At 43.6% G+C, this 26,016-nt stretch overlaps 1 protein-coding gene across 1 annotated transcript in view; it reads right to left on the bottom strand.

The window, feature by feature from the left end:
* BRMS1L (BRMS1 like transcriptional repressor) overlaps nt 1-24,273 on the bottom strand; it is a 45,740-nt gene extending 21,467 nt beyond the window's left edge. The window contains exons 1-4 of the mRNA XM_084631474.1: nt 24,044-24,273; nt 8,638-8,728; nt 6,967-7,094; nt 609-688 (exon numbers count right to left, since the gene is read on the bottom strand). Of these exons, the coding sequence (XP_084487600.1) occupies nt 609-688; nt 6,967-7,094; nt 8,638-8,728; nt 24,044-24,179 (435 nt within the window). The 5' untranslated portion in view covers nt 24,180-24,273. The remainder of the gene's footprint in view (nt 1-608; nt 689-6,966; nt 7,095-8,637; nt 8,729-24,043) is intronic.
* Nucleotides 24,274-26,016: the final 1,743 nt, after the last annotated feature.

Raw genomic sequence — 26,016 nt, 5'->3', positions numbered from 1 at the left:
ACAGAAATAAGCTTTTGTTTTTACAAGCAGGATTTCTATCTCTGGGTTTAAAGGTTTTGATACTTTTTTCCACCTGAACAAGGATCAATAGAATTAATTATTTTACAACTTGGTCTACGCAAATACTTTTCTATCTATTGCTGAAATGATCAGAGATTCTACTGAAATAGAAACAGATGTCTATTTCTCTAGTACTGTATCAATTTTTGAATAGTGACATTATTTTCTTCCCATAAGCTGTTTTTAAAAATATAATTATTGCAAAATGTGACTACTATATTTATGGCAGAATACCACTAACTATTTTCTCGGATGCCTAGTATATAAGAGAGATTCCAAAAATGATCGGAGGTCTTTTCAATCTTAGACAGGCCCTGTTAATGAAGGTAAGATTAATATTGTTTATGTAAACCAAACTGACACCTAGCTGAGGTCTCATTTCTTTAAGTTGTTAAGGATGTAACTTTCTTTATCGTTTCAAAAGAAATACATCAAAATATTGAAGTTATAGCAAAACTACAAACTTAAAATGTACCGATCTTGGAAACTGTTGCACACCCATTAAGGACAGACTTGATTAGCCACCCGTTTAAATAAGTTGACAATACCTCACAGTGTTGGCGAGACGCTTGAATTTCACATTCATATTTGTTCTTTACAGACTCTAAACAGAGCTCTCTATAGATACCTGCAACCAGACAAATTACAGCGTTATTACTTTTTTAAAAAAATAGGAGTAACGGATTTCAAAATTATCTGTTAAGATCACTATTGCTAGTCCTACAGTAATGCACATATGCAAAAAAAAACCCAAAACCTATTTTACATATTGACAGTGTTCAGACAGTACACAGAGTATAAAACTTGTATGGAAAAATAACTGACTGAACTCAAGAGGCTGCAGAGAAAACTGTTCTCAATTTTGTTCACTTCTGTATTTATGCAGACTAAAAGTTTATCTTGCTGGCAATATAGGTGGAAAAGAAACTAATGTAAAATTCTGTCAGTGCAACACAAGATAGACTTACTATGTTACAGCTTTGCCACTTCTGGCTGAGATAACTTGGTGCATTGGAGGAAGACAGTTTCAAGCAGAGAGCGCAACATTTAAAAAAAAAAAAAAAAAAAGCACATGTATGTGCATGCAGTGCACTAACATAATGAGGCCACAACCTGGCTGAGGTCTCTAAGTGCTACTTCAGTATTATGTTTAATAGTAATGAATGGGAGGCTAACAATAATACAGTAATTAATAAGGCAGGAGAAGAGGGCAAAATGTACCCAGCCAAAGTCAGTAATTCTTGGGTATGACTATCCGTTTGGTGGTCTCTAGGCTGTTGTCAAGAGACAGGGGCCACATCACAAGCCGCCAGAACCACCAGTCTTGTGGGCAATCTTATGAGATAGCCAATTCAATCTTTGGCCTTCACAACATACCATGCTTAAAGTATAATGGGGTCCAAAAAAGAATTAGATGAGTTCATGGTGGATAGATAGCTCCATCAATGGCTATTAGCCAAGATAGTCAGGAACAAACACCATGCTCCTTAAACTGTTGACTGCCAGAAATGGAACTGGACAACAGGGGATGGATCACCTGAGAAATTGCCCTGTTCTGTTCATTCCCTTGAAGCATCTGGCAGCAACCACTATAGGAAGACAGGTTACTGGGCTAGATGGACCAATGGTCCAACCCAGGATGGCTATTCGTGTGTTCACCTATGTGACCTAGGAGGACAAGCTTCTTGCTTGAAAAGCACAGAAACTGAAGTGCCCTTCAATTCCTATTAGTGGTCCATGTTGTATCTCTTCTCTAAATGGAGAACTTGAATCTCCTGGATAGTCTCTTGTGGTTTACAAAAATCACTGAATTCTCTGTAACCTCAAATTCTATTTGCATCCATTTCTGCTCATATAAGTTTTCAATTAAGGGGTCTGAATAGTTAAAATAGAAGTAAAAACTGTCTTATGCCAGTACATTTGTTTGCAAATTCAGTTGGTCTTTCACAAAGCACTTCCCCAATTAATGAGTACAAATTAGCAATTTCTCTACTGCCAAGAAAAACAGTCACTTTTAAAAATTAAAAGGGCATTTTACATGCTGATTTGAATAACCACTTTTATTTTTTAAAAAAAATTCCTTACTGTGTCAGCAAATATTAGCTTCTAAAAACTCTTGCAGCCTGCTTCTCCAACCCTCCCTACACAACAGATAATGTCAGATTAACATCTTAATCTAGCAATAAGAGACCTAGAATGAACAATTTCTATCACTGAATTATATCCCCATCTAACACTGAAGAGTTAAGATGTTAGAAGACAAATCATCATGTTTCTTAAAATTATCTTCTCATGATCAGTGAACTATTTACCAACAAAACATCTTTTCAACTCACTTTTGGGTAATGAGAATATAGTATGGGCAACAGTTTCAGATATTAAGTTTAGAGTTTAAGAAATAGCGTTACTATAAAATAAAACTGAAATAAATGCTATTACTGATTAATGGGGCACGATAATACAGCACTTCTTATAGCCCTTCTGATTCAGGCTAGAATTAAAACTCCAAGTTAGCGGAGGTCACCTGCATACCGGTGTGAAACAGCATCTCAGCAAGTTGGCTAAAGAAGTGAAGAGGCTGATAAAGTGTGCTGAGAAAAGATTTGGGCTATTTGTTTTAAATCTTTTACCATTTGTTTATAATCTCTCTGGTTCCTAACTGACTGATGGCTGTGTAGCCCAAGGTCCAGTTTATTTCAGCGGCAGCAGTAATAACTATAAGTGGACTACAAACTACTGCATGTTGGGAAAACTTCCTGGGTCCTGCCAGAAGTACCCTCTGCCTTCCCAGCAGGAAATTTTAGCACTGAAGCAGGAAGCCTGAAGCAAGCAATCCTTATGTTTCCTTACAAAATAAAGCTTTGTTTCTGGTGGTTTGTCTGAGCAGGTCTTGTCTGAGATGACCACAGACTGGCACACAACACAAAGCACACTGAGGAATCTCAAGCCGAGTTCTCCAAACCCTATTCTTGTACAACCGCAATAGATATAACAGTAGGGGATTTGGTTCGAACAACCAAAAAACTGTTGAGCTGTATGCCAAGTACCATGACAATTCAGAAAACTTCTGTAGCAGAGAATGTAACAACCTGTTTAATGTATTAAACATGAAAAGCTTCTCAAAATTATCCAAGTTTTCCTCTCCAAGAAGTAGAACTATGTGTACCTGTATTTGGATGATTCATATAAGGGTGGTGTTCCTTAACACTGAGAACAAGACTACTGGCTGTATGCTAAATATCCTAACCCTGGAGAACGTTGGTATGTGCATGTATGGAAGATCTTGCACTTTTCAGAGGACAAATCACAGTATTATAATGCAAATGAACTGAGCAGCTTTCCTCTTCAAAGAATTTGTTCAAGAATGAGGTCTAATATATTGCTTTATGTCAGCACCTTTCATAGTATCTGAGTTGCTATGTCAGTTTATCCCAGCCAGGGGCAGCGAGTTGCATGGGCCTGTGGTGCCCAGGCTCCATGAATATTCAGTGCCGGATCTCTCCCCCGACCCCGCCTGCCACCCCCATACACCACCCAGCCCCTGGGCGATTTAAAAGGGCCAGGGGGTCCCGAGCTGCTGCCGCCACCACCAGCAGCTCAGCGGGACTGGCCACACTGTGACATGGGCAGTGCAGTCATGCTTTATCGCCGGGGTAGAGCTCTCCCAGCAATAAAAAATAACCACCCAGAATGAGCGGTATGCGCTGTCTATACTGGTGCTTTTCAGCGCTAAAATTTTTGTTGCTCAGGGGGGTGTTTTTTCACACCCATGAACAACTAAAGTTTTAGCGCTGAAAGTGGCAGTGTAGACATAGCCTAAGGCGGCTTCCTGCCTGCCCACTCCACGCTGCTCCAAGAAGTGGGCAGCATATCCCTGCAGCCCCGGGAGGTGTGTGTGGGGGTGTCCTCACGTGCTGTCCCTGCCCCGACCACTGAGCCACTGCCAGAGGGGTGTGCAGCTCGCTTTCAGGAGCTGGCACTGCCCCAGGTAAGTGCCGACCCCCTGATCCCATCCTGCATCCCAACCTCCTGCCCCCTCCCAGAGAGTCACCATTGATGCAGTGTCAGTGTGGATACTGTGTTGCTTACATCAACTGCTACTGGCTTTCAGGAACCATCCCACAATGCCTCACACTGACAATAATATTGGTACAAGCACTCCTAGTAAGGACACACACTGCCAACACAAGTAGCCAAGCGTGCATACACACACAAGTGATTTGATAATTGCAAAAAGAAAAGGACCTTAGAGACTAACAAATTTATTTGAGCATAAGCTTTCATGAGCTACAGCTCACTGCATCAGATGCATGCAGTGGAAAATACAGTAGGGAGATTTTATATACACAGAGAACATGAAACAATGGGTGTTACCATACACGCTGTAACAAGAGTGATCAGGAAAAAAAACCTTATGCTCAAATAAATTGGTTAGTCTCTAAGGTGCCAAAAGTACTCCTTTTCTTTTTGCGGATACAAACTAACATGGCTGCTACTCTGAAACTTGACAATTGCAGTGGTTGTATTCTGATGTAAGTTAGATCAACATAATTTTGTAGGGTAGACATGGCCTGATAACATAACTTGTGCATGGAATGCAGGAAAAGTAGATTGCAAGAGTTTCTTCTAGAACAGTGGTTCTCAACCAGGGGCACGCATACCCCTGGGTATACTCAGAGGTATTCCAGGGGTACATCAACTCATCTAGATACTTGCCTAGTTTTACAACAAGCTACATAAAAATCACTAGCAAAATCAGTACAAACTAAAATTTCATACAATGATTTGTTTATACTGCTCTATATACTATACACGGTAATGTAGGTCCAATATTTATATTCCAATTGATTTTATAATTACATGGTAAAAACAAGAAAGTAAGCAATTTTTCAGTAATTGTGTGCTATGACAGTTTTGTATTTTTATGTCTGATTTTGTAAGCAAGTAGTTTAAGTGAGGTGAAACTTGGGGGTACACTAGACAAATCAGAGTCCTGAAAGGGGTACAGTAGTCTGAGAAGATTCAGAACCACTGTTCTAGAGGCCATGGCTTCCTGAGTGACAGTAAGAAACCCAAAAAGTGAACATGGAGTCTGTCCACATTAGCATAGCCTAAGTGAAGCTGCTGGAGCTTACTTCATTATTTCCCCTCAGGGAGGAGTTCATGTACATCAAGTTCTTTGGTAGGAAGTCTCCTCATAGGCTCTTTTCTAACCTGTGTTAGGGGAAACCCCTCTCCTATCACAGACAGGTTGAGCATCCGTGGATTAATCTGGTTGAAGAGATCACCATCCAAAAAACTTAGTACTGCGGTAGAACAGGAGGAGCAGATCTTTGTTTTCGATTTTTTTGTCATGTCAGCGTTCCATGTAACTGCCATGCGGCATGACTAATACTCTACCTCAGCTGACAAAATGGAGTTGACAAGAGTTCTTATTAAAACTGTATCCAGATGTTAAGATTCAATTTAGCTAAATTCTAGGAGTTTAAAATTCCTGGAATTGTTTGGTTTTTCTTTTTTTGGGGTCAGAATTGAACACTTGCTGTAGACCCATTGTTACGGAATATACATGCCCTATAACCTCTGCGTAGTAAGATCTGGAGACATGGATTACAAGGCAGCTGAACTGGTTATACAAAACTGTAACTAGAAACTAGACAGTGTTAGAATATATTCAGTGTGCCAGATGTTAAAAATTACAAGCTTAAGTGTGCATGTGTGTCATATTGTCTTCTAGCACTGTATGTTAAGGGATCTAACAAGTTCCAATAAAATACAGTAGCAGTTTTAAAGTTTGTAAAAGACAACTCACATCACAACTCAAAACAAGATTTTTAAAGCCGTAAAAAAGTATCAAGTAGTTTGAACTCAAAATTTGATCCATTTAAGATTAATCTAAGTGGCAAAAGTCTCCCTCACATTTTCATATCCTTTATTTTTGAAATCCTCTGACACTAATAGAAATAGTAGCCCTTATTAATGCAGAAATGTAATCATTTTGTACAATGCTACAGAGACAGAGAACAGATGCAGCACAAGATAACATCACACTGCCTAGAGTTTAATTAGACAGTACTTTGAGAAGACAGACAACCTATTACAATGTTGGCTTCTGCTAAAAAAGTGTCCACTAGATTTCTCTTCTGAGATATTTCAAAATTTATAATAGTCACATGTTCTAGAACAGAGGTGGGCAAACTACAGCCCGCGGGACCCTCCTGCCAGGCCCCTGAGCTCCAGGCCCGGGAGGCTAGCCCCCGGCCCCGCCCCCACAGTCTTAGCACGCCACGCCTCCGGCGCAACACTCTGGGCAGCCAGGCAGCGCAGCTGCAGAGCCGCAGCCTGACCCGGTGCTCCAGGCAGTGCAGCTGTAGTGCCGCCAGCCACCAGTGCTCCAGGTAGCGTGGTAAGGGGGCAGGGGAGTTGGGGGTGGTGGTCAGGGGCGGGGGTGTGGATAGGGGTCGGGGCGGTCAGAGGGCGGGGAACAGGGGGTTGGATGGGGTAGGGGTCCCAGGGGGCAAGTCAGGAATGAGAGGGGGGGTTGCATGGGGCGGCAGGGGGCAGGCAGGGGTGGGGGATGGTCAGGGGACAGGGAGTGGTGGATGGAGTAGGAGTCCTGGGGGGGCCATTGGGTACGGGGGTTGGATGGGGCAGGAGTTAGGGGAAGCCATCAGGGAGCGAGAAGTGGTGGTGGGAGGTGTCGGATAGGAGGCGGGGGCCGGGCCACGTCTGGCTGTTTGGGGAGACACAGCCTCCCCTAACCGGTCCTCCATACAATTTTGGAAACCCGATGTGGCCCTCAGGCCAAAAGGTTTGCCCGCCCCTGTTCTAGAAGGAGTCACCTGACTTTAAAGTTGCATAGTAGATCTACACTGTTAAACAGCAACAATCATGTCACATTCCTACCTGCCACCTTTGTTCGGATTTGCATGTTTTCTTGTAAAGCTGCCAATGGTTCCAAGTATTCTTGTGCCTTTCCAGCTATGACCTCCTGTAGTTTTGCATCCACTTGGCTTAATCTTTCTTTGTAAAGTCTTAAAATAAAAAATGTAGTTTATTACTTAAGAGCCAACACAAGCAGAATAGCAGAAATGACAGTTTCATATGCAAGAATTCTTTAGACAATCCCATATCTACAATCATAAAATTTAATAATCTCATGACAGATCTATTAAAACCTAGAAATTTACATCTGTTGCCACTCTAAATTCCAAGACAAAAAAGTCACTTTTAAAGTAAACTATTTTCTTTTTGTATACTTCACCCTTCTAGGAAAGATGTACAAGCATAGCATTTCTATCCCTTCTTATTTTCTATCCCTTCTTTCTGAAGATGGAATCACAGATATTAATGGCAGAATATGATCTCTTCACTTTAAAAATAAACAAAAAACACCAAGTGACTAGGAACTGGGGATGGTATACAGAAACTTTTACGAAGATTACCCAGATTGGCAGCAACTGAATCATCAGATGACACTACATGCAAAAAGATGAGCAATCTAAATGGAATGAGATGAGCCTTCATATCAGTTCTCAGTGGACAGATTCTGCATCCACACAAAATATTCCCACCATGACAATGAACACTAACTGGCACCTTCAGCTAAGATATCGCATACTCAACTGGCATAGAAAGTGAGCTGATATTTTAAAACCTCTAAAATTGTTCCCTTCTGAACAAGTTGATATTAATTGGCAGAGTGATGTGGGAAAAATCCTTTACCTACAGAACAGACAGGTTAAGTCTAAAGATTACAATGTAGTATCATGAACAGTTTTTAGAGTTAGTAAGACAACAGAGCCCCATTTTCAAGTGGAGCCTCTGGGTTCAATAGAGATAACTGATATGCAATACACTTTTTAAAAGTTAAGTTGAAAGCTGTAGGGTGTAGCTCACCTGCTTGTTTTAGTTTTCACTTCATGTCTATTAAAGATAAACCTATCTAAAGACAGTGAAGTAGGCTGATAGGTATTAATTGCTGCTAAAGCACAAATTTTTGACCTTACAGAATTATTTCTGAAAACAAAATCTAAATGACAATTCAAAACATACTTTATTGGTGAGACTATCAGCTAAGGGAGAAGTCAAATTTTGCAGTCTGCTACACTGATGTCGAAAACTTAATTCTAGACACACTTTTAATTAATGCTGGGGGGATGCCTCTGGTTGCATATGACATAAGGAAGGAAAAGGAGTCCTGATGGCACAAGAATGCAAGTCCACATATATCCCCTCAGCATTTTTGGACAGGAGACTCATGCAGGCACTTCCACCCAGCAACTGCATTTGCGATCCCCTTTCTTACTCTAAAAACTACATTTATCTTCCCCCTAAAAATTCTAATGAGAAGAAAGCAGAAATTTGGCTACTCGCACAATTATTTCATCTCAGAACGCCAATTTAACACCATGCTCTTTAAAGAGTCAACAGCTGCTGTAATGGTAGAATCCAGATGAGAGTAATTCCTGCAACACAGGAAAGGAAAGACTTGACTGTTCGTGGTCACTTACAGCACTACTGAAAGAATGAGCCCGCAAAGAAAGAGAGACTTTTTAAAAATGTTTGACTACTTACTGATCTTTGAGGTCTGTAAATTGTTTTTCAAGATTGGACATTTCATCTAAGCATTCCATTCTTCTTCTTTCACAGTCCTCATCATCCATTTCTGGAAGAAAAAAAAAAGGGGGAGCGGGTAAGGTTTTGACAACTATATCTGAGAATAAATGTACTGGAAATTAACTTACCAGTTTTATACAACTTAAGACCAAGCTAACCATAAACAATTTATGAAAAACTGAGCCAGCTACTGGTGTTCTGTAAGCTAAAGGTTTAAGAGATACTAGTCCCCTGCTGAAGACAATTCCAAATTTCAAAGCTACCTTACATTTGCTGTGGTATATAAAATTAACTAACCTAATTGGGTTTCTTCTAGAATTAGAAGAAATGGAGATCAGTTTAGTTAGTTGAAGCAATAGCAAACCACACAAAATGAGTGCATAGTCCATGGAGTTATATTGCTTATCCATAGACTGATATTTTGTATAAATTAACCTCCACTAAAAAAAGAAAGTTGTAATTCTTCAGTTTTGAAGACTATTTTCATTATATTAAATTGCTTTCTTGGTTTTGCAGCCAAAGAGCTCAAGTATAGGAATCTCCCTCATCTATCTTAGTGACTATTTAAATAAATATTTTAAAGCAATGCAATAAAAACAGATTCATCACCATTGCCAGAGTTATTTTATTGACATTTCTGAATATTTCCTTAAATATACTTGCATTTAGAGATCAAAGTACCTTTTTTAAAAAACTTAAAAAAAAAAGCAAGGAATGTTGGATTTTGGCAAAGCTCTTCTGCTCTCTTTAGCCTTTCCCTAAAAACTTTGCTTGACATCTCCTATTATTATAGAGGTACACAGAGGCTTAGTTGCTTTCTTAATTCAGATGCAGATAAATGTTAAATGTCCTAGAAATGGAGAGAATCCTTGATGGTATTGGGTACGTGCTCCAAAATATTGAATGTAAATCTTATCGTTTTTCAGGGTGGAATTTGCTTTTTTGTTCTCTATGATGTACAAGAGAACTTGAAAAGTGTTTTTCCACAAGAGTTTCTGCTTTGTTTTTCCCCCACCCTCTTTTAGGAGTTTCTCCCAAATCTTTCCCAGAGGACTTCTCGGTAGAAGAGAAGGCAAGGCGTCTCAAGAGACGCGTATTGTGAGCTCTCACCACTCAAAGGCAGGGGAGTCAGAAGAAAGTTAGCTGGATGCACCAGAGTTCAGCAAACATTAACAAAACAAAATTTTAAATGGGGACACTAAGCCCTGGTCTACACTACTAGTTTAGGTCAACTTTAGCAGAGTTAGGTCGATTTAACCATGCACCCATCCACACGACGAAGCCTGTTTTGTCGACTTAAAGGGCTCTTAAAATCTATTTCTGTACTCCCTGGCGAGGGGTTTAGTGCTAAAGTCGACCTTGCTGGGTCGAATTTGGGGTAGTGTGGACGCAATTCGACGGTATTGGCCTCCGGGAGCTATCCCAGAGTGCTCATTGTGACCGCTCTGGACAGCGCTCTCAACTCAGATGCACTGGCCAGGTAGACAGGAAAAGCCCCGGGAACTTTTGAATTTCATTTCCTGTTTGGCCAGCGTGGCGAGCTGATCAGCACAGGTGACCATGCAGTCCCAGAATCGCAAAAGAGCTCCAGCATGGCCGGAATGGGAGGTACTGGATCTGATCGCTGTATGGGGAGAAGAATCTGTGCAGGCAGAACTCCATTCCAAAAGATGAGATGCCAATATATATGTCAAAATCTCCAAGGGCATGATGGACAGAGGCTACAACAGGGACACACAGCAGTGCCGCATGAAAATTAAGGAGCTCAGGCAAGCTTTTCAAAAAACAAAGGAGGCAAACGGTCACTCCGGGTGAGAGCTCTACACATGCTGCTTCTATGATGAGCTGCATGCAATTCTAGGGGGGTCCCCTACCACTACCCCACCACTGTCCGTGGACACCTGCAAGGGGGGAGTCTCATGCAACAGGGATGAGGATTTTGTGGATGAGGAAGATGAGGAGGTGGTTGAGGATAGCGGCAAGCAGCAGGCAAGCGGAGAATCCCTTCTCCCCGGCAGCTAGGAACTGTTCATCACCCTGTAGCCAATACCCTCCCAACGTGGGCTCCCGTACCATGAAGCCGGAGAAGGAACCTCTGGTGAGTGTACATTTGTAAATATAATACAGGGTTTAAAAGCAAGCGTGTTTAATGATTAATTTTCCCTAAAGACTTGGGATGCATTCGCGGCCAGTATAGCTACTGGAAAAGTCTGTTAACTTGTCTGGGAATGGAGCAGAAATCCTCCAGGGACATCTCCATGAAGCTCTTCTGGGGGTACTCTAAAAGCCTTTACCATGCCAAGCCAGTAGCAAGTAGCCTGGAATTATTGCAGAACAAAGCATTGCAGCGAATGGGCCCAGGCTTTGGTGGCATTCAAGCAACATCCATTCTTTATCTCTTTGTGTTAGCCTCAGGAGAGTGATATCATTCATGGTCACCTGGTTGAAATACAGGAAATTTGTTTAAGGGGACATTCAGAGGTGCTTATTCCTGCTGTGCTGTTTGCCTTTGGCTGAAAAGAAATCATCCCCACTGTTAGCCCCGCAGTGGGGGGGAGGCCCGTTCATGCTGAGCTGTTCGCACTTTGCTGACAGGGATCTTCCCACATAGGCCACATAGCCACATAGGGGGCGGGGTCTGAAGTGATCATCCCAGAGTATTGGGGCATGGGTTGGGTTGTGCTGCACACTCACCCTAAAACCGCAGCCCCTCCTTTTAAACGGCCAACCCAATGGGCTTTGCTTGGTATGGGAAAGGAGGGTGCTGCTGTTTGAAACCATTCCCAGATGTTATGAAGGTTGAAGAAGCTGAAACCTTTTGCCTTACCATGGCTGCCTGCACGCCGAATTCTGTTGCCCAGCCAAGCATGTGTGATGTGACAGGCAGGCACTCATGAGAGGTAAAATGCAACCTTGTACCAAAAGCACATGTGCTATGTAATGTGAATCGCTTGATTCAGGGTGAAATAGTCTTTCCTTTGTTCTCTAAAATGTATCTTTTTAAAAACTACTCTCCCTTTTTTTCCTCCAACAGCTGCAAATGTTTCTACGCTCCCCCTATCATCTCCGTTCCAGCAGCTAGCGCAGATTAGAAGGCGGAAAAAAACTGCACTCGTGATGACATGTTCTCAGAGCTCATGCAGTCCTCCAGCACTGAAAGAGCTCAGCAGAATGCATGGAGGCAAACAATGGCAGAGTCCAGGAAAGCATTAAATGAATGCGATGAGAGGAAGGAGGAGCATGATGAGAGGAGGCAGGATGCAATGCTGAGGCTAATGGAGGAGCAAACCGACATGCTCAGGTGTCTGGTGGAGCTGCAGGAAAGGCAGCACGCTGCTGCAGCCCCTGTGTAACCACCTCCCCAAGTTCCATAGCCTCCTCACCCAGACGTCCAAGAACGCGGGCAGGGGAGGCTATGAGCACCCAGCCACTCCACCCCAGAGGACTGCCCAAGGAACAGAAGGCTGGCATTCAGTAAGTTTTGAACTTTAGTGTGGCCTTGTCCTTTCCTCCTCCCCCCCTCCCCCCCCAGTGCTTCCCTCCTCACCTACCCCTCCTGGGCTACCTTGCGAGTTTTCCCCCATTTGTGTGATGAATTAATAAAGAATACATGATTTTGAAACAACAATGACTTTATTGCCTCTGAAAGTGGTGATCGAAGGTGGGAGGTTGGTTGGCTTACAGGGAAGTAGAGTGAACCAAGGGGGCAGGTTTTCATAAAGGAGAAACAAACAGAACTGTCACAACACAGCCTGGACAGTCATGAGACTGGTTTTCAAAGCTTCTCTGATGCGCAGGGCGCCCAGCTGTGCTCTTCTAATCATCCTGGTGTCTGGCTGTGTGTAATCGGCCGCCAGGCAATTTGCCTCAACCTCCCACCCCGCCATAAACGTCTCCCCCTTACTTTCACAGGTATTGTGGAGCACACAGCAAGCAGCAATAACAATGGGAACACTGGTTTCGCTGAGGTCTAACCTACTCAGTAAACTGCGCCAGCGTGCTTTTAAACGTCCAAATGCACATTCTACCACCATTCTGCACTTGTTCAGTCTATAGTTGAACTGCTCCTTACTACTGTCCAGGGTGCCTGTGTATGGCTTCATGAGCCATGGCATTAAGGGGTAGGCTGAGTCCCCAAGGATAACTATAGGCATGTCAACATCTCCACCAGTAATTTTCTGGTCTGGGAAGTAAGTTCCTTCCTGCAGCTGTTCAAACAGACCAGAGTTCCTGAAGATGCGAGCGTCATGCACCTTTCCCAGCCATCCCACATTGATGTGGGGGAAATGTCCCTTGTGATCCACCAGTGCTTGCAGCACTATTGAAAAGTACCCCTTGCGGTTTATGTACTCGCCGGCTTGGTGCTCCGGTGCCAAGATAGGGATATGGGTTCCGTCTATGGCCCCACCACAGTTAGGGAATCCCATTGCAGCAAAGCCATCCACTATGACCTGCACATTTCCCAGGGTCACTACCCTGGATAGCAGCAGCTCAGTGATTGTGTTGGCTACTTGGATCACAGCAGCCCCCACAGTAGATTTACCCACTCCATACTGATTCCTGACTGATCAGTAGCTGTCTGGCGTTGCAAGCTTCCACAGGGCTATTGCCACTCGCTTCTCAACTGCGAGGGCTGCTCTCATCTTGGTATTCTTGCACTTCAGGGCAGGGGAAAGCAAGTCACAAAGTTCCATGAAAGTGCCCTTACGCATGCGAAAGTTTTACAGCCACTGGGAATCATCCAAGACCTGCAACACTATTCGGTCCCACCAGTCTGTGGTCGTTTCTCGGGCCCAGAATCAGCATTCCACGGCAGGAACCTGCCCCATTACCACCATGATGTCCAAATTGCCAGGGCCCGTGCTTTGAGAGAAGTCTGTGTCCATGTCCTCATCACTATTGTGATCGCACTGTCGTCGCCTCCTCACCTGCTTTTGCAGGTTCTGCACATACTATAGGATAATGCGCGAGGTGTTTACAATGCTCACAACAGCAGTGGTGAGCTGAGTGGGCTCCATGCTTGCCATGGTATGGCATCTGCAGGAGAACAGAGTTGCAGCGGAAGCAGTGGATGACGACAGATGCCACGAGAATAGATATTTCTACAGAACGACGAGAGGACCTGTGAGGTGGATTCATCGCACCAGAGAGCAGAGTTGCAGCGGAAGCAGTGGATGACTATGGTTAGCAGTCCAACTGCACCGTCTGCTGACAGCAGCACCCAGGACACAACAGCAGTGGTGACGGTGAGCTGAGCAGGCTCCATGCTTGCTGTGGTATAGTATCTGCACAGAAAAGGCACGAAATGGTTGTCAGCCTTTGTTTTCACGGAGGGAGGGGCGACTGACGATGACATGTACCCAAAACCACCCACAACAATGTTTTTGCCCCATCAGGTATTGGGAGCTTAATCCAGAATTCCAATGGGCGGTGGAGACTGCAGGAACTGTAGGATAGCTACCCACAGTGCACTGCTCTGTAAGTCGATGCTACCCACGGTAGTGAGGATGCACCCCGCCGACTTAATGTGCTTAGTGTGGACATATGCAATTGACTGTATAAAATCGGTTTCTAAAAATTGACTTCTATAAATCGACCTAATTTTGTAGTGTAGACATACCCTAAGAGTTATTTAAAGGACATTTCTGTTCACCCCTACAATATCATGGAGGGGAGACAAGATAATTTCATTAGCACTGAATGTCACAGATCTATTAATGAGGCTGGATATAATTCTCTTGTACATAGACAGGTCATCCCCTAGAGCAATTGGTGCTGTCTCTAAACAATGCCTTGTCTCTAAACTAAAAATAACCAGGATACCAGCGGAGCATTGTTGACACTGGAGCTTTTTTGACTAGCTTCTTGATTGGCTTGCCTAGAAAACAGAGACAAGGTGGGTTTGATAATACCACTTTTTTTTGGTTCCAACTTCTCTTCGTGAAAGAGAGATGCTTTTCTTCAGGAGGCTGTATCAGATGGTAACTGGCAAGGTCACTAGTATTTAGCAGTAGCGGTAGTGGCAGCAGCATCTTTAGCACTGGTCAGGCTATTATCTGTTTCTTGGTTAGGAAGGAGAATTCCCCATTTGAAAGACATGCTACCATCCTTTAGGAATGGTTCCAAGTGTTTTCAGCTCTTTTATTAGCTAGGAAGGGTCAAAGACACACGTGACTGTTCCAGTTGCTGTTAGTATTTCCGTGACTACTACTTGGACAAACAGGCTGCATTGTTTGTGAGGAAGCTGTCTTAGACTCATTGTTCTTGATGTCCCCATGAGGCCACTTCAGATATGAGTTCTCATCTCTGTGAAGTACAGTGACAATTCCTCACAGATATCCAGATGGAGACAGTCTGGATTTAAAACACCAGTTACGGTCCCAAAGAGCTCTGCTAGGTGCGACCATACTAAGCTCTTTTGCCTCCTCCTTAATTCCAGCATAAGTCTACCATGGGGAATTTTAACAAAGTGTCTGTATCAGACTGATTTATACAAGTACCACTCAAGTCTTCAGCCTCCTTATTTTTTGTTAAACATGGCAATCTGCACAGGTAATGACATGAAAGGAAGAGCTCCAATGCCGGCATATCAACAGTTGTCATGTGGTGATAATTATAGTGCTTGCTGGTTTCTTCCACACCTAGGCTTCTCGGCTGGATGGAATCTTCTGCAACTACACTATAACTGGGAACTTTTGCAGGTGGGGAGCAAACCTTGGTGCTAGCTTTTTTGTGCCTGGAGACATGACACAAGGGAGGAGAGGAACAATTTATTATTTGCATTCCATCTGCCCCTAGGAGCCTCAGTCAAGGACCAGGACCCCATAATGCTATGTGTTCATACAGTGCCTAGCAAAAAGTTGTTCCTTTCAGGGTTATAAGATGTAGCAGAGCATCACACATCTTCATTCTCAAAGGTACTGGGCACCCAAAAGTCCAACTGAAGTTAATGGAAGTTGTGGGTGCTAAACAACTCTGAAAAAGTCAGGCCTGTTCAAAGTTTATTACTTTACATAGCATAGCTTTATTAAAAAAAAAATGTATTGTGCACACAGCAATACAGATTAGCAGAGTAAGACAAAACAGATGAAACACTGAATCTCTTACTTTCCTGCTTGATAGCTGTATAAACTGATTTTCTAAGCCAAAAAAGTTACCCACATATACATATTTATACTAATTTAAAGAGGCAATAATACCTCAGTATTGAGTAAGTAACAGTGACTACCACAACTTGGTTAAAAAACAAACAAAAAACAAAACCTCTCAAATTGAAAGAAATCCAGCAAAATCTGGACTACTCTGCAAAAGCTGGTGAAAAATTCCTTTGATTTTTTACATTTTTCCCTTGCAAGATGCTCCTGACCCTGCAAATTTGGTGATTAAAAATGTTTAAACTCAATATGCATACCTTATTATGGAGCGCAACAAGTAACTGTGTGATTATTGCAGCTCATTTTCCCCTATAAACCTGAGTTTGCTCAGAAGTCTAGTCACCTCAGCCTGAAAACTGGCAGGTTAGTTTAGAGCAGATAGAATTTTCCTACAAAAATTGAGGTTGATGTGTCATACCACGCTAATACAATGAACTATATAGAAGGGTGAAGAATCACCAGATTTGCCAGATTTCTACTTTATTAATAACCCAAAGTCACTTAAAAAATAGCCCAATCTGTATAATGAAGTGAAGATTTTTTATTAAATACATTGTTATTTGATGTATAGACCAAACAAAAGCTTTAATTAGATACCTAGTAGAGGTCTGATAAAAAAAAGCTACAAGCCCCAGCAGGAGTTCATCCACATTAGCAACAAAGCTATGAGATGGCAATCAAATTCAAAAATCAACCCACCCCCACCCACCCCCAGTCTGGTACCTGTATCCCAATAGAGGGTTGGCAGATGTTTCAAACAAAATATGGCTAATGACAGCATTAAAAATAGCCCACACGTATGTTGTACAAAAAACACATTTATTTCTAACTGCATTAAATGATGGCAGTCAATGTCCATATTTTCTGTTGAATTGGTTTGTTACTGTTAGTCTCTAAAAGGCAACATTTCATCCTCGCAGTCTTCATCGGAAGTAGAATGCTTCTGCTGGTGGTAATACATAACACCAGTGACCAATGCAATAATTTCATTGGTGCAAACTGTTCACAACAGATTGTGTCACTGCATATATGCCCTAACTCAAAGAATGTTTTCTAAAAGTTCCTCTTGTATCTTGTTGCACAGTTTTGTTTTTATCAAATTCATCTGAGAAAAATCTTTCAACTGCAGTGTTGCTAAAAGGTAGCGACAGCAACAAAAGAGAAAATAAGTCAAGTCCACTAAAGTCTTTGTCCCCAGCAGCAGTGTGTTTGAGAACTTCAACCCAAAATCTACTCTGCTCAGTTGTCTTGAGTATGCCAGTGAACCAGCAAAACTCTTTACCACTACTTCAGCTGTCCAAGGTCTCTACAAAACAATGATTGATATTTCATCTAGCTCGTGCAGGGTGGAACACAATAGAAAGACTTAGTACTGAAAGGGATTTAATCACTGAACATTTGATGGCAATCTCCATTTCACGAACTCCAACATGAAATCTTGACACCTACTTTTGATGTCTTTGACAACAGGAACACTTAGTGCGTATTTTGAAAGTTCCAGCTGAAAAGCGACTCCAAAATAGACTGCACAAAGTGGTAAGTAATTTGACTTAAAGGTGATGTCTTAGTTTAACACAGCAGTCCAGTTCTCAAAAAAAACACACGGTTTCACAACTCTCACCACAAGGCTCTGGTAGAATGTCATCAATTCCTGCAGCAGCTTTCCTGCATTAGTTCTTTCCAACTGAAACATTTGGTTTATCCTCCAGGCTTCCTGCAGGTTTGGACATAGAAAAAGTCAGGTAAATTTTGTTCACCTGATCACTGTACAGATAATAAAGAAGTTCGGCATCATAGTTTCTTTCTTTGTTTTTGACTATCTGAAAGTTTAGCTTCAGTTCAACTTGATTAAGAACGCTGTTCACATAGGGACTAATGGAAAGCCATCTTGTGTCAGAAAGCTGCATCAAACTGTGTTGTTAAGCAGAGTGGCTGTTTCATTGCCTGAAAGAGCTCTAGCTACACAATGAATCCTAATTCCTCCATATGAGTTTCAGTAAGCAAGTCTTGAGTTCCTGTACCCATCATCAATACAGTGGAATCTGTGTCCAATAAGATGGGGCGCAATCTCGTAGACAGTCCTATATGGAATTGTGTGTTCCTCTGTTACCACAGAAGGCATCAGACAATATGAGTAGAAATTAGCTCTACTCCCTCATAAGGCTGCTACCAACTTAACTTCAATGTAGATGCAACAGGGAAGACTAATGAGGAGATTCTTAGCCAGGTGCTGATTTCGGATAGGCATTAAAGATGGAAGATGGTTGCCCAGCTGTCTAGAGTAGCTCACAAATGTGAATACCAGCCTCAGGGCAGACTGTTACAAACCAGGTTACTCCCAGTCCCAAAGGGCCAGTCCCTTACATGAGGTCACCTGCACCTTAGACCTCACACCAAAGATACTTGTAGCCAATCCTATAACAAACTAAAGATTAACTAAGGAAAAAGAAATAAGTTATTTACAAGGTTAATGCAGGTAAACATACACACACAAATGAGTTACAGTCTTCGGTTCCAAAAGGTAACAGAAGCTGATGCATCATGCAAGCATTCTACATCCTTTACAGCTAATCCAAGCTAAACAGCATGGGGATCTCCCCACACTTATTCTTAGAAATACTGCCCTCTCCAAATTCCAAGCAGCACAGTGATACAGTTCCTTCTGATCAGGAATTTTTATTCCCTTCCCCCAGACTTCAAACTCATGGGACAAGCGTTTGCCTTCTCCCTCCTCTCCCCACACTCATGAAGAGGAGATGGGTGCAATCAGTCAAAGTCTTTGTCCTTTGATGTTTCACAATGGTTCATTTGGGTGCAACGGGGCTTCTTGTGTACAGGACAAGCATTTTACATACTAATTAATGCTCCTTTCCTGTTTGGTAAGTTACACAGTTAGAGGTTTATAATGCAAACATTCAATATAACTTCATACCACAAGATATAGATGTTATAAATGAGATCAATACATGCAGCATCCTACAAGCATTTCATCAAGTCTAAACACATTCTTATAAACTTAAGATCTATTTTAACAATACTAACATACAGGTGAGCCAGAATGGCTTCCAGCCATGCATTTGTCAGTGTTCAGTGAGGCCTAGGGACGAGCAGGCATCTGGTCTGCCAGCATCACAATGGTACAGTTTACATTTGACGACAGCTGGGTTGTCCACATGCTGTCGGCACCTCAAACTATGCTGTCTCACTAGCTCTCCCACTGGCTCATACAGTTGAACAGCATGGTGGAATGATTGAACATTGGTACTCCACAAGTGAGGAGAGCTTTGGTGGTGAACAAGAGCAGGTCACAGTGAACTTTTGGGCTCCTTCTGAAAGAAAGGACATCAGCCATTTCAGGGAGTTTTCATTCACCACAGCAGCTTCTGAGAGGTAGGCAGGGAATTCTGTATCGGACTCCATAGTTTGCATACACACTCACAGACACACACACACACTCAGAGAACAGAAGTACTATTAGATCAGAAATTACAATTTCAAATTAAGTTATATTTAACACAGAAGATTACTTCTGTTGATTAAAATATTATTTTACTGTTAACAGGCAAGAAGCAACAGTAGGATGGGACAAATTATTCATTATTGACTAAAGACTAGATGCAACAAGTAAACAATAAGGGGAAGAGGCAATATAGACAAGGGTAATACACCTCTACCCCGATATAATGAGGTCCTTGGGAGCCAAAAAAATCTTATCGTGTTATAGGTGAAACCGCGTTATATTGAACTTGCTTTGGCCTTGAGCATTTCAGTTATTAATAGTCACTTCCTGCCCCATGACTGACCGCTCAGAACCCCCGACCCATGCAACCCCACCCCACTCCTTGTCCCCTGACTACTCCCTCCAGAGACCCCCTGCCCCAACCACCCCTCCTAAGACTCCCAGCCCCTAAGCTCCCCTGCTCCTTGTCCCCTGACTGCCCCCTCCAGAGACCCCCACCTGTCCCTAATCACCCCCAGGACTCCACCACCTATCCAACCACCCTGCTCCCTGTCCCCTGACTGCCCCAACCCCTATCCACACCCCCGTGCCCTGACAGGTCCCCCGGGACTCCCACGCCCTATCCAATGCCCCCGTTCCCTGTCCCCTGACCGCCTCACCTCCAGAACCTCAGAACCATCCAACCCCACCTGCTCCCTGACCACCCCCCCGCCGCCCCGAGACCCTCTGCCCCTTATCCAACCACTCGGCCCCAGCCCAGCACCCTTAACACACTGCTCAGAGCAGCCTGTCGGAGCCAGACACGCTGACCCGCCGGCAAACGCAGCCCTGCCCCCCAGAGTGCTGCTTTACCTTGTTATATCTGAATTCGTGTTATATCGGGTGGCGTTATATCAGGGTAGAGGTGTAGTAATAAAATCAGAAAGTTATATGGACTGAAAATGTGCATAACTTACTGGCTCCAAATAATTTAGTTGTTTTGTAAAATATCCTGTCTAGCCATAACCCATTGCTCGACGTGAATATTTGCAACAGTTATAGCCTGTTAATGGCTTGCATTGCAGACAGTATAAATATGAGGAAGAAAAAACCCTCCTACTCTTACCTTTAGCTCCCTTACATAATTACCCCAACAATTTACTCCTCAGGATGTCTGCCTCACACAAGGCAGGAAGGCACACAGGATCCTAAAGTTTCTTCTACTTTGTTCCACAGTTCAGTGGGTCTCAGCTATGTTTCAGGTTCTAGACATGTTTCAGTAAGTAATTTTTGTAGCTAATGCTTTGTTTCAAATTAATTAGTATTAGTTTACTTCATAAACCAATATCAAGAGATTTTAAATCAATATAAGCAACCTCAACCCCAATCCTCCTTGAGAATCAGTGGTCCTCTGGACCCTTTCCCCCCTGCACAACATACTGGGTAGTGTGGATGTGTACTCTGGTCATCTGCTACAATGCGGAATGCACCATCTCAAAGTATGAGAGAATAATGCCATCTTCCAGCTGCAGCTAGCACAACCATAGACCCTCCATGTCTACAGTTGTGTACATACATACACACACAAGCCAGACTCACCTTCCACCTAGCAGAAGGTAGTATTTCATGTATACATAACACATGGAATAGCACACCTTCATGATCAACTGGATTTATCATGTACCTCCGACTGCCTCACCTGCACTCTGCCCACTAATCCATCTCCACTAGGATTATTTGTAACATTTCCAACCTCCAAATAGCTTTAAAGTATCTGCCAGTAGTTTACTATATTCCCTATCTCCAAAAATTTGGTATTTCTTCCCTAAAGTTACACAAACTTGAGAAGCATGATGGGTAATAGTCCTGGAAAAGTAACTGGTTAGAAGTCAGATATCTCACTGCCCTTCAGGCTAGGATTTATAGAGACAGAGATATCAAATCCCCCACTTCCCAAAAGATCACTCATTTCTAGACCTGGGATGCCTCAAGGTATTAAAAAAAAAAAATCACAACTTTATGTATGGGAGAATTGTTTTAGGTAATTTTGGTATGTTTCTAAAATGTATTACAATTTCTTCTTCCTCTAAAGCCTGAAGGGCAGGACTTGTGGTAATTAGGGCAGCCTGCCTTAAAGGTAGAGATAGAAAAAATAGTATTTCAAGTAAATTTCTGAATTTGCTCTCCTATAAGATGTGGCCAATACAGATATACCAAGGTGTCCTACAAAATGTCTTTCTCATCTGAGATGATGAGCATAACTTGTGGCTTTGACATTCATCACTAATATGTAAGGCCCTACCAAATTCACAGCCATGAAAACACGTCACGGACCAGGAGATCTGGTCTCCCCCCATGAAACTGGCCTTGTGTGCTTTTACCCTATACTATACAGATTTCATGGGGGGAGGAGGGGGGGGACCAGCATTTCTCAAATTGGAGTGGCTGACCCAAAAAGGAGTTGCAGGGGGAGGTCACAAGGTTATTTTAAGGGGATCACAGTATTACTACCCTTACTTTTGCGCTGCCTTCAGAGTTGGGCGGCCGGAGAGTGATGGCTCTGACTGGGTGCCCAGCTCTGACTCAACACCATAGCTTGCCACCCTTACTTCTGTGCTGCTGTCTTCAGAGGTGGGCAGGCTGAGAGTGGCGGCAAAGTAAGGGCCTAGTTCAGTATGTAGCAGCACAGAAGTAAGGGTGGCAATACCATACCTTGCCATTGCCATCCTTACTTCTGTGCTGCTGCTGGTGGCGACTCGGCCTTCAGAGCTGGACTCCCTGCCAGCAGCTGCTGTTCTCCAGCAGCACAGGTCTGGAGGCAGAGCAGAAGGGTAGCAGTACCACAACCTCCCCTATAATAACCTTGTGAGACACCCCCCCCAACTCTTTTTTGGGTCAGGCCCCCTAAAGTTACAGGGAGCAATTTCAGATTTAAATAGCTGAAATCATGAAATTTACAATTTTTAAAATCCTATGACCGTGAAATTGACCAAAATAGACCATGAATTTGGTAGGTCCCTACTAATATGGCATTTCTAAACTCAGGGGAGTGGGACTGGAGGAGTCTTGATTCTCAAGGGCAGACTGTATTGGTTGCCTAACTATATCTAAAACTTCTGGACAACACCTGTTGATAAAATAAACCAAGTGGAGTTAAATATGTTAAAGGTAAGCTCACCAATTATTTTCAGTACTTATCAAAACTTTATTCCATCCAAAGCTTCTTCCCTTGATTTAAAGCAGAATAATTCCCTATCCAACTCAACCTCACTTTTTGCCGGTTTGAAGCAATATAGTAGCTTCAACTGAGTTCACAGCCACATTAATATTGACACTAAAGTAATTTCTTTTATTGGACCAACTTGGTGGAAGGTATATATTATGCATTAACCCTTATGCTTAACAGCAGGGGTCTCAAAGTCCTGGCCCACGGGCCATCTGCAGCTGGAGAACCTCCCCACTGCAGCCCACAGAGGAGAGATGCATGCAACCATGCTGCTCGAAATGTATGCTGCAGGTGCCGCCCCCCGCAGCTCCCACTGGCTGTGGGAGAGGGATAGAGGACCATCACTAGTCGCCGGGCAGAGTCAGACATGGAGGCAGCGTCACTTTTTTCCCCACAATGAATATAAACAAGTCAAAATACTGAACATAACTACCTGATGCACCCCTTGCTGCAATCCTGAAGGTTTCAACTGCTCCGTCACTAATGCCAAACATCAACAAACTGACATAACTGAAGTTGGTCCAATAAAAGACATTACCTCACCTACCTTGTGTGTATCATATCCTGGGACCAACAACACTACCAACAGATAATTTCTTGTAAGTGATATGTAGTATTTTAAAAATTATATTTATTCCTTGGAAAGTCTTTTCTATGGAACTTTTGACAAGAAATTCTCTGCAGTTTCTTTAAATATTCATAGTTTATTTAAAAAGCCTTATCTGAGATGCATAATATTGTCTTGTAAGAGTTGGCAACTGTACGCCACACTCCTGGCAAGGGACAAGATACTACAATATTGTGTATAGGGAGGAAAAAAATAGTAATTCAAGTCAAGGAAAGACAGATAAGGAGAAGCTGCCATGTAAGAAGGGAGCAGGATGAAATCTTCCACATAAGGGAAGGAGAGAAGGGATGTGCCCCCCAGGGCAGAAAAGGAGAAACTACCAGATAGGTGAAGGGGGCTGTGGCCCCCACATCAGGCAACAGGGCAAGAAGAAATAGACATGCAGAGGGAGCCTGGTGGCACAGGCTGTGGTCCCCTGGGGTAAAGCAAAAAGCTGCCATGAACAAGGAGGGGGTGAGACATATCCCCTTGGGAAGAGGAGGCTCAAAAGGTGCCAGGCAGAGGAAGAAGGGCTGTGTCCACAAGCTGCCATGCAGAGCGGGAAGGCCCTACCCCCAGTAAAGGGGGTTTTACAAGTTGCCCAGCAGGGGAGACTGCGGGCTGTCACCCCCAACCCCACCAAGAAGAAGGGGATTCAGAAGCTGCCGTACAGGGGAGAAGGGGGCAGACGCAGCCGTGCAAGGGGAAGGGAGAGGGCTGAAGAGGGTGGTGGTCAGATGCTGCCGTGCGGAGGGGCGGGGTCAGATGCTGCCGTGCGGAGGCTGGGGAGGACTGCCCCCCCCCCACACACACACACACAGCGGGGGAAGGCGTTAACGCCCCCTCCCCGTGCAGTGAAATTGCGCGAGCGGCCACCCTCCCCCGGCATTTGCAAGCGGCCCCTGGTGCCGTCGCCCGCGAACCCGCTTCCCGGTTACCTGAGCTGTCCCCCTCCTCGGACACGGACGAGCTCTCGGTCTCCTCCTCCTCCGAGGAGCTCCCCTCGTTCTCCCCGTAATCCACCTCCATCTCATCGTGGTTGTTCTCCTTCTTCTCCCGGGAATGGACCGGCATCCTCCCCGGAGATGCCGCCGAGCCGCGGGACCGCCCTTCCCTCCTCCGCCACCACCACCGGCGGCTCCTCCTCCTGCCCGCCCCTCAAGAAAACCGCGCCATTCTCGCACGCGACACAACGCAACCCAAGCCCCTGCCGCATGGCCCTTTTCGCCGCTTATTGGTGGATACTGGGCCGAGTGGCTGCTCCCCCGCCAAACTCAGCAAGCGTCGTTGGCCGCTGCGCAAAGCATCTTGGTAATTGTAGTTCGTCTGGAGGGGACTGTAGTTTCACAGCCATGGATTAGATAGGGGAGGTGCCAGGTTTGTGATGAGCACTGGGGCTGGGGAGGCAGGGAATTCCTACCGTCTCCTGCAATCCCTCTGGCACCAAGGGTGCTGATCTAATTGAAGGGCTCCTTGATGGTTACAGTTTATGAGATAGAGCTAGGAATATATGCCAGACCTGGCTCCATCTCCTCCTGTAGGTCTTGTGCAGCGTGAGATGGGGCCAGGGAGGGATGGACGGACAGGCTGGCTGGCTGGCACCTGGTACCTCCTGGCCTGGACATCAGAACCCTACATCTGAATACTGAGTTTCAGTGCCACTTCAATTTATTCAAAACGCAATTCTCCAAAATGCTTAGAGGTTTTTTGTTTTGTCTTTTAACTGGAATTACTCAATTACCATTTACCTCATATTAGCTAACACGTTTGTACCTTGGTCTGGACAGACCACAGACATTTATGGTTCACCCTATGCTGATTCATTTACCATAGGATTAAATCTCTCTCCAGCTTCCAATCGGGGTTCAGCTAAGAGAAGCTTGAATAATGGAGGTGTCCAGGTGGTTTGCTCAAAGCTGATAAACTCCATAGGAAGGAAGCAGCAAAGGTAGCAAGGAAGGACAGCACAGGGAGGAAGCAGATGACTGAAATCTTTAAGCTCTTAAGAGGGCTTCAGAAGACAAAACTTTTTAGGCAGATGAGAAGCAGGAAGGGGAGCAAGGAGCTGTCTATTCTTCCTTCCCTAACTATAATGTTTTATGTTTGCTGTTAAACATATAAGAGGTCCGTATTTTTTTCCAGAAATGCATGCACGCAACTTTTCAATGGGAGATGAGTTGCATCTGTGGGGATAGTGAGGCCCAAGAGTTTCACTGGCTTCCCTCCTGCTGACAAAACCATCCTTGGACAAGGCTTCAAGCGTTCTTGGTTAAATTATTAATTAATAATTATGAATAAATAGGAGTACTTGTGGCATCTTAGAGACTAACAAATTTATTAGAGCATAAGCTTTCGTGGTCTACAGTCTCTAAGGTGCCACAAGTACTCCTGTTCTTTTTGCAGATTCAGATTCACAGCTGCTACTCTGAAACTTATGAATAAATTGTAACTCGCCTTCACCTATTTACCTTAATGTGGAGCACTGCTCCTTTAGCCGTATTAGCAATTATGTATTTCACAGCTCTTTAAAATCATTAACCACAAAATTGTGAATTAGTGACTATCTTATATCTTTTTATACATAGCAGAGAAACGTATTGCTCAGTCAGATCTTATAACTGTATAATAGACTTCCCTCTCCTACTTTCAGAATAAACACTAATAAAGGAAGGCTTCAAAATAGTTTTGTAACGATGGGGTCCATGTAAGAATCCACAACACAAAATTTCTCAATTCATTTAAGGTGTGAACTGAAAGTTGGATATGACAGCATGAACGTTTCTTTAGATGAGATTGGGTTGGGATGTATTCAAAGATAGTGCATGAAGTGTTTAGCACTAACTGGAGTATTGCAGGGGTTCTTACATTGGGAATTTCAAATCACAGCTGAATCACAAGGAGGTGGGATGAG

This window comes from Lepidochelys olivacea (genome assembly GCF_965140295.1).
Source record: "Lepidochelys olivacea isolate rLepOli2 genome assembly, chromosome: 6".
Taxonomy (NCBI): domain Eukaryota; kingdom Metazoa; phylum Chordata; order Testudines; family Cheloniidae; genus Lepidochelys; species Lepidochelys olivacea.
This window is presented reverse-complemented; position numbering and strand designations above follow the sequence as displayed.